At 39.8% G+C, this 10,083-nt stretch overlaps 1 protein-coding gene across 1 annotated transcript in view; it reads right to left on the bottom strand.

Annotated features, from left to right (window-relative positions):
* Positions 1-8,990: 8,990 nt before the first annotated feature.
* Positions 8,991-10,083, bottom strand: part of LOC101859667 (adenylate cyclase type 3) — a 40,743-nt gene continuing 39,650 nt past the window's right edge. The window contains exon 11 of the mRNA XM_005108191.3: positions 8,991-9,458. Within this exon, the coding sequence (XP_005108248.3) occupies positions 9,297-9,458 (162 nt within the window). The 3' untranslated portion in view covers positions 8,991-9,296. The remainder of the gene's footprint in view (positions 9,459-10,083) is intronic.

The raw sequence follows: 10,083 nt of genomic DNA, 5'->3' as shown, positions 1-10,083 counted from the left end.
TCCACGCGCACACACACACACACACACACACACACACACACACACACACACACACACACACACACACACTAAAACACTTCCTATTTATTCAATGTATTAACGTCTATAAATAACATTCTTATGATATGATACATTCCAGATTTACATTAGATCCATACCAGTGAGCCTCAACACAATAATTTTGTTATCTACATAGATCTATGTATCGCGCCGTGGTGGAGTCAGGCACTTGTCAATTTTTTGGGCATATGGGGTTATTGGTATCATCTTAAAGCCTGATCATTTGTCTTGCTTCTGGTGGAAAAAAATATCAATCTGTCTTGAATAGAAGTCGAAATATTTGCGATTGAAGGAGGTCAGGGTCGCTTGGTTTCACAGGTGCAATTAGCGAGAAAATGGCCATCAAAGGGTGGTAATTTCCGTAGCTTGAAAGTCCTTGGAAACTGAATATTAATATTTATTGTTCCTTTAATCAATGTTTTTCAGTAAGATTCACACAGAAATGTGTTTTTTAAATGGAAATAAAAGGTGTTGAGTCAAAAAAAGAAAATAAGAAAAACATTGCTCAGAGGTCGCTATTTTGACGAGCGCCTGATTTCACCACGCAGCGTTACATATTATAGCGTATAATATAGTCACCATAACCCCTCTGACCAATCAAGCGTTCTAATTTTTTAAAATTATCCTTTTTATTGCCAGTCTGTCAACATTCCATTCTATACTCACGTTTTGCCTGCAAAAGTGAACGAATGGACGCGCACTACATTTATAACATGTAATAATAATAATAACAACAATAATGATTACAATAACTATAACACTAATGATAATTATGATAATAAGGACAATAATGATAATAATACTACCACTACCACTATAATCATCATCATCATCATCATCATCATCATCATCATCATCATCATCATCATCATCATCATCATCATCATCATCATCATCATCATTTTAGAACATTCAAATAACGCTCAATCCGGATTAAAGCCCTTTACAAAAGCAATAGGAAAACACAAACAGTACTCCGTGTTCCGACTAAACATCTACTTATATGTCATTACCAGTAATCTGAAACCAGAAATGACTAGACTTTAGCTGACATTTGGCAGAAAAATATTTGATTTAAAAAAGAATTAAACTACATGTACTGGGCAAAGTATTTCAGATCTTGGGCCATGGTATACAAATCACTTTCACAAGTCATTTATGAAATATGTTTTAGTAAGAGTTTTACTGCGCTCGCAACTGCATAAGGTATATATGAGCGTGCATTTATAAAATGTAATGGTAAGAGACATATTTTCCTTTTGGTAGCTGATGATTTTATTCTGCCACTTGGAATGTACAGTCTCAACACACAACTGACAAATATGATGGCACCTTATCATTCAAGCATATTTGTGACGCAGAGTGGCCAACTTGAACATAAAACTTGAACATAACTCTTTTCATAACATGAAGCCAGTGCAGTCTCGCTTTCTTTTGTGTAAAACAAAACACGCGGCATTATTTCAAACAAATTATAGATGTGGTGTAAGCGCACCTTTAGAATAGGACATGTAGCGTGATGGTACTTTTATAATAGTTATTGGGACGTAGGCCTAAAGGACATATCACGTGACTGACACCTCACGTGACTTCGGGAAAAGCTTGAGTAAACTAAGCGTCACTCACTCACTGAAGCCGAAACGAGTAACATCGGCTTACCTAGAACTACCAGAAGACCAGTAGGTGGGGCCCCACCAATATCAACTACCATCTAGATCTACTACTGCAAGATTCAAGTAAGTCGTAACAACATAACAATAGTCATTTCACTTTCTCTTAGATATTTCTGAAAACAAAGAGTAGCAATAATCGAATCTTAAGAAAACTAAGCTATTTTCTAACAAAGTATAAAAAAATAACTCGGTCATCTCTAAACTAATTCAACACAACTTCGTAAAAACGAAATTCAAATTGGGGGATGTCGAATGTGTAAATATAAAGAATATGAATCAAAGTGTTCAAGAAATGTTCAGTTTTTCACAATGACAACCAAAATTAGGTAAAACACAAAACTTTACTTCTTATAAAAGGCGTTCTGCTACAGGGGCCAATGGTCGGCGCGTTCTGGTTTCAGGACGAGGTACCAACACGCGACCGTTACAAAAGATTGGAGATTTCATTGTGTTGCAAAAGCTTTTTTGTAAGAGTTTTAAGGCGCTCGCAACTGCATAAGGTCATATAAGCGCGCGGGACACACCAAACATTTTACAGATGGTAGGAAATTTTGAATTTTGCCCGGATGGCGGCCGAGCCTTCTCTTATCGATTTTGGACCACCAAGAGATCTTTAACGTGCGCAACTTGCACTCGGGACCTCCGATATTTTTCGACCTTGTCCGAAAAGGCTAGGTGTAGATCTTTCCCACTAAAATATCAGGGGCTCGTGGCTGAAAGACAGCAGTGAAAAGGAGCCGAGGAGTAGCAGTAGAACGGCTGTAGAAAGGCCGTAGAAAGAGTCAGAATTCGGCCGCCACCCGGGCAAAATTCCAAATTTCCTACCAACGAAAAAGTATTAGGCGTGTCCCGCGCGCTCATATGACCTTATGCAGTTGCGAGCGCCGTAAAACCCTATACTAAACAAAAAACAAAGAGTCAGAAGCCCAGAGGAGGGGGGCAAAGAAGGTGAGGGGGTGGAGGCAAAAAATAGAGACGAAAGCAAACGACAGAACTTTGCTAGAGAAACGGAAAAGGAGGTGAAAGGAGAAAAGTTTAGAGAAGAAAGCTTTTTCCTTCGCTACCCGGATTTGAACTTGGGACCTTTGAATGAGAGGCAAACACCTTAATCTCCAGGCCACAGAGCACCCTCTTTATACTTCTGAAGAGGCCAGGTTTTAGTTTTAGTGCTGTCCCCGTGGTTTTACGCACCCCGCTTAATCATTATTTAGCTAAATTTGATCATTTTTTGCATAATTTCTGATTATTTTCCTTTATTATTCTTAGTTAAAATTAACAGAATCGCATAATTTCACATTTTTGGGCTCAGTTTGCATAATTTCAGAATTTTTCTTGCATAAAACGACGGGGACAGTTTGTGGGATGGGTCCTCTCCCCACACGTCACGAGTGGCCCTTGTGTAGTTGCAAGAAAGGTTCGGGGCACATCCTGTGTAAGCTGAATGCTTTTGAAAAATGAATGTTCACATCATACCACTGACTCGAATCTCTCTTTTATTTCCTTTGATATTATTCGACAGATGAAGTCTACAAAAACAACCCTCAAATAATCTAACAGGTAAACCTCAATATTGAACAAATAATCGACTTAGACACATGTCACAGTGTTATTTAAAATTTCGAGTGACGTACTGTAATTCGTATGGAGAGAAAGGGTTAAACATCAGGAGCATGCAATGTGTTGGTGTACATCTCTGTAACTCGAATACTTTGTAGACACAGCCGTCCTTAACTTTGTTGAGGTTATGTGAGGAGTTATGAGTGAAAACATGTATTCCAAACAACTATATTCACGTCTCGCATTAATTTCTAATGACATCACAACACAAATCAAATGTTGCATGCCAATCTTTGCAACACGTTTGTTGTACCAAAAGAATCATAGTATTATTATCATATTATTATCATATTATTATCATATTATTATCATTATCAGAAGCAAAAGAAACAAGACAATAAATAACATCAAATTATCAACAAATTTATAAAGTGGAGCCTGTGGCAAATTTTTTCATGTTCAGTAAACACACACACACACACACACACACACACACACACACACACACACACACACACACACACATACACACACACACACACACACACACACACACACACACATACACACATACACACACACACACACACACACACACACACACACACACACACACAATGTTATTGCGTTCATCGTACAAGATTAGTCAAATTACACAAAAGTTGCAGATTAGAAGCGAGCTACAAGTAGCCAATTAATTGCTTGTATGGTGTTGATTACAAAGGGCAGCGACGAAAGTCTTGCTCAACTGGAAAGTGAAAGTTTATGATGCAGCTACCAGAGCCTATGTTTCCTGTGTTTGAACTTATGGTCCGTCATTTGTTTTGTTTTCTGTTTTGATTTTTTTTTTTGCCCCCTTTGTCATCGCTATCACAGAATCGATACATAATGTATGATAATAACAAAGATGGTACATAACAAGATGTTCACTCCTCTCTTTGAGCCAAGTAAAAAAGTGTCCTCAAAATTCGGTGGTGCCCTCTTGGAAAAAGTGTGGCTTTTCGATCAGAGTTAGAATCTACCCTACTTGTGGGAAAAACAATAAAAGTGAAACTAACAAACTGTGGTATTCCTATTCTTCTTCTGGAGAAACGAAAGAGAGCTTTCAAAACAAAGACTGCAGCACCATCTGAACCAATGCGCCGACTTCCGCAGTACTTTTTTAGGCCGAGTAAACTATCTTGTTATGTACGATCTTTGATAATAATTACTATTTTGATAACAGGATACCACCCTGCCACCTATCGAGCTCATTCGATTCAGTCAGGGCTAGTCAGATTTCCTTTCATGGAGTAGCACTAGCAGAAGCTACCGTTCTGACAAAATACTACCGATTCGACTCACGACCTTGACAAAAAAATCCGTTCGAATTTGAAAGTTATAGTCGACTTCAATAAAATTATGTAAAAATGGAAGCTTTTGATCCACTCATGAAGGAAAATCTATCTGGTCGCGATGGAATTAAAATAATGAGGTTTGTTGGCAGTGTGTACTCAGTATAAAGTGAGTATAAGTGTACGTTTTAAAAGTACACTATGCAGTTTTTACAATTAATTTTACAGGACAGCCACACCCCTCCCTCCCCCCACCCGCAAAAAAAAGAAAACAAAGACTCTTTGCAAACATCTCAAATCAACATTTTAAAGATTACTCTTGATAATAACTTCTTTACTATCTTTAAAGCAAATGTTGTTTCTTTGGTAACTGCACTGCTTTAAAAAAATCTCCTGTAAGGTTGCACAAACTTGCATACAGAAGTTTTAAAAAATTACGGCACAGTAACCTATGTCTGAAACTTAAAAGAGCAAAGGAAAAGATTGATCTTGGAGACTTTTGTCATGGGCATGGTTAGCATAGTATTATGAAGGGGATATTGCACGCATATTCCAAGTGATTATCAGCAATACTGCACCACAACACTTGCTGAGATGCTAAATATAGCTGAAATATTGACCAATGACCAGCTATCATTTTTTCACCGTGCAGCATAATGATAATGTTATAGTCAGCACAGTCTCGTACCGCTTCGCTAAGTCGTCAACATGAGCTGTGATTTGTAGAGACAGGAAGCCTCCGTGTCAAGATAAAAGCTCGGTCCAGTCTATTTATAACAGCCTCAGTTATTTTACAAGAACTAGGATATAACAGTGATAAATCAAATCCCCGGTTTTTTTTCTCTCTAAAAGTGTAAGTAATATGAACATGGCTATACCAGGGTGAAATTTTCGCAGCATCGGATAACAGTGATCTTGCAGCGCATGAACTTGCTTTCGATCCGTCAAATTATTAAAATTTGTCTCAACCAAACATTTCGCCTGTTTGAATGATCGCTTACCTTAACACAAGTTTTCAAACGCATACACCCCCCCCCACCCTTAGCGTTGAGGTCATGGATCGATTCCGTCTCAGTGTCAACAAAACAGCTCACTGGAAAAGGATCTGTGATCCGGTAGTCGAATATAATATAGTAAGCTGAAAATGCAATGGTACTGGTATTTTCGGTTATAACAGGACTCCCTTATAAGAGGAAAAACAGCCGGTCCCGTCCGTCCTGTTATATCCGAGTTCGGCTGTATAACGAAATGGCTTGTCGTGTGTCTTGAAGATTTGGTTAGATTCAAATGTATTGAATGGGAAGTCGCATCATCTGGAAACCCTTGAAACGCGGATGGCATCTTTAAAAGACCTCAATGCTCGGCATACTTTTACAAACGACCATCATGCAATTCAACTATAATAGTCCGATATTTTATAACCCATCTGACGACTGCAGTAAGTGCAGGCCTACGCGTTAAACACTCAAAACAAGACACTATTAGGTTATTTAAGAGATGGGGCCTCCAAATTTAACTCCCGCCTTCGATAGAACAGAGCCAAATAGGTTGACAGCCTTGAAAATTCCGTAATATATATAATGACCCGAGTTCAGGATCACCCAGTCTAGACTTTGAACTATGTCAATCTGCACTGTTACAGTGGTCCAGCAGATTAGTTTGAGTACGAGTTTTCCAGTACTTGCTACACAATAAGGTCATATAAGTACCGAAGATAGGTTAGGGGTGTTACAAGGGAGTAACAAACACAACAAAGAAGGAGGATGGACTGGACAATAGATGTGTGGTAGGAAAGAAGGAGCAAACCACACCAGAGCACCCGCCGACCCCTCACTTAGCAGTGCAGTATGATACCAGTTGAGCTAACGGAGTGTCCATGACATCTGATTTAGTTTTAGTAGAAGTTTTACGGCGCTTGCAACTGCATACGGTCATATGAGCGCCAGAAGATTAGAGGTGTTACAAGAGAATAACAAACATAACAAAATAATGGGGGGGGGGGGTAAGGACGATAGCTGATATTTAATAGGAAAGAAGAAGCAAACCACACCAGAACACCCGATAACCACCCACCCATGACATCTGAGGCCTACCTTATTTCAGAACGTTCTGCGTTACGAGAACTAGAACTGTGTAGAGTACAAGAAGTAGAACAGTAAGTATAATGAGAGCTCGATTGTCACTACATGCAGAAATATGAGTGTGTGATATCTTGATCTTGAACTTTAACTTATAAGTCCTTTGACCTTTTTTTTTGTTGTTGTTTTAGTAGAGGTTTTTCGGCGCACGCAACTGCATACGGTTCTTGACTTTAAACAAAACTAAATGTGTGGGTTTTTTCTTCGTTTTTAGGCTACTTGGTTAGGACCCTACTTGAATAGTTCGTCATAAATTATCCTGGATACATTATACTATACAGAAACATAGTATTCACATTTGCACATGCACATGCACACGCACACACGTACATACATACATGCACACAAACACACACACACACACAAGCACACATGCACACACACACACACAATTAAAAACACAAACATACACACGCGCACACACACGCGCACACACACACACACGCACACACACACACACACACACACACACACACACACACACACACACACACACATGGGTGCACGTGTATCTTGTCTTTATAAGTGCAGCGTACTCCGGCTGTCTATTCTATTGTAGGTACGGTTGGACCATACTCATCATAGGAGATTTTAAAAATAGAAAAGATTGTATTGCAGATTGTATTCATAATTAACAGTACAGTCCGTGCCGGCTTTAAGCACGCCGGCCTTAAGCACGTTTCGGATTCAAGCACGCTAAACGGCTCTTACCGAATTTTTGCTATATAAATTACACGCCTTTAAGCACGGTAACTTCGTCTTCAAGCACGCTTCATTTACAAGACAGTCAATATTTTCATGATGACCCATCGAAGTTCGAACACAGATTTACACTGCAACAGTGGAGTGTGTCAAGAGAAACACAAAGAACGCAAGTGCTGGACACACACACTCACACGGGCGGAGAGGAAGGCAGAGAGATGCACACAGCCGTGCGCGCGGACATAGGATCTAGCCTAGGCCTAGGGCAAAGCTACACACGACCAAAAATAATACAAAGAGAGTAGAGGAGACGAGAAAGGGAGGCTGGCTGTGATTTCACCTTTGACCCTCGCTATCCATTAATCCTGATTGTGTATCACGTGCGAGGTGGGATGAAGGCAGTGGTACACACAGGCAGTGTGTTACAGTAGGCCTAGTGTGCTGTATCGTGACTGGCCGTCTAAATTAAGTTGTCATTTCCCATTCGACCACAAAACAAAAACAAACAAGCGAACAAAAACTACCATGGGGTGTCTAAATAACAGTGCGCACTTTTGCGGGACCGCTATAGGCCTACTTACAAACAAAGGGAAATAGCACGTGGAATTTTCTACATCAAAATCTCTGGATTATGTCTACTTCGCACTTAAGCACGCTTCGGCTTAAGCACGCTTAAGCTTTCTCCGGATGACCGTGCTTAAAGCCGGCATGGACTGTATCTCCTCAACACCAACACAGTGGGTAACATTTGGTCGCTTTTAAGGACAAGTGGGCTAACCCAGATTTCGGGGAGTTCCAGAAACCTTGACCTACACCGAAAGTGGGCATCGCCCAACCTATAGTATAGGAGAAATTTGGTTTCATTGGTGTGTATATTTGTTTGGTTATAGAGAAAAGTTCTAAAAAAAACGTTACCTTCGATTTTCTATTAAAAACCCCCCAGCATTTTTCGGGATAGCCCCCTTGTCCGTAAAAGCGACAATTTGAGCTCCACTTATTTTGAAAACTACGTTTCAATTGGCTATACAGTTACAAATTTTAAAACTCGCAAAAACCCCATTTCAAGCCATATCCCGACAATGTACCGCATTTCACTCTTGAGCTAGAGTGACAAACAAACAAACAAACAAACAAACAGACAGACAAAACAAACAAACAAACAAAATAAAAATAAACATTCGACCAAGGTCTATCTTTTTTCTCATAACGTTGAACGCTATTCAAAGTTTAAGGCAAACTTTGCCTGTCGGCCGGAGCTAACAACACGGTATAGATCTAGCTACTGTTTTGTTGTGATAATACCTTTCTTGAGAATGTTTATCATGTCACAATTGGTCGCTTTAAAGGACAAGAGGGCTAAAACAGATTTCGGGGGTTTCCAGAAATCTTGACCTACACCAAAAGTGGGCATTTCCCTACCTACAGGAGAAGTTTGGGTTCATTGGTGCTTATATTTGATGGGTTATAGAGAAAAGTCTCCTTGTCTGATAAAGAAACTGAACATGAGGAAAAAATTTTACCTTCGATTTTCTCAAAAAACAGTATTTTTTTTTGGGGGGGGGGGGATAGCCCACCTAATGCTTAAAAGCGACCAAATGCACTTGAGAGAAGCACAGCCAACTTACTGTTGACTGCAGAGCATAGAGCAACTACAACTCGTTCTAGATCATTCTTACTCCATAACAAGTTATTTCATGGACATTTGCGGACCATGTAAAAAAGACAGAATTGGAAAGAAACGCTTGCTTCAACCCAGTTTTTGTACGAAGTTCCAGTCTTATCGAGGTGTGATAGATCATTATCTTTTGGTTCAACCAGACCTCCTAGTCCCATCAGCTGTGTGGTACTTGATTAGGCATGAAGGCCTCACTCGAGTCTGGCTTCCTCTCCAAAAAGTAGGTCATTAGTTCTCCTTTGCCTTTGACTTTAATCAGCCCTCTCTTTTCAAACGTGTATCCAAATTCCACCAGAATTTTCATCGTTTCTTCCACAACCTGAGGAAAATATTTTAAAATTAAAAATTTTCGCCAGTGACATTTTTAAATAATAATAAATAAATAGCATTTGTATAGCGCATAACCCCGCTCAACAGCAGGCTCTACGCGCTTTACACTATATTATTATTACCCCCAGCAGATCATAGAACACTCCGAAACATTCTCAGCTTGCCGGGAAGCATACAGTGCAAGCAGCTGATTAAGCGCTCAAACACTAACAAACTGACAAGATCTTTCACTGTCTATAGCTGGGTACCCATTCCCACCTGGGTGAAGTGAGGAAAATTCGTGTAAAATGCCTTTCCCAATGACACAACGTTGGGCCCCAGACAGGATTCGAAAACACCGCCGACCTTACGGTTGCGAGTCCGAGAGCCTAACCTGCGAGTCCAAGAGCCTAACCACTAGGCCACCGACGCCACTTTTTTGTTGAGAAATATGTGGCACTGGGAGTAGATCATACATGTAAATTATGTAAAGCGCTTATAATCGGGTGTAATGAAATCTATAACATTTTAGAATAATAAGTCTGTACCTTTAGCAACACACACACTTACACACACACACACACACACACACACACACACACACACACACACACACACACACACACACACACACT

This window comes from Aplysia californica, unplaced genomic scaffold (assembly GCF_000002075.1).
Source record: "Aplysia californica isolate F4 #8 unplaced genomic scaffold, AplCal3.0 scaffold00667, whole genome shotgun sequence".
NCBI lineage: Eukaryota > Metazoa > Mollusca > Gastropoda > Aplysiida > Aplysiidae > Aplysia > Aplysia californica.
The sequence above is the reverse complement of the archived record's forward strand: the minus strand, read 5'-3'. Positions and strand labels throughout refer to the sequence as shown.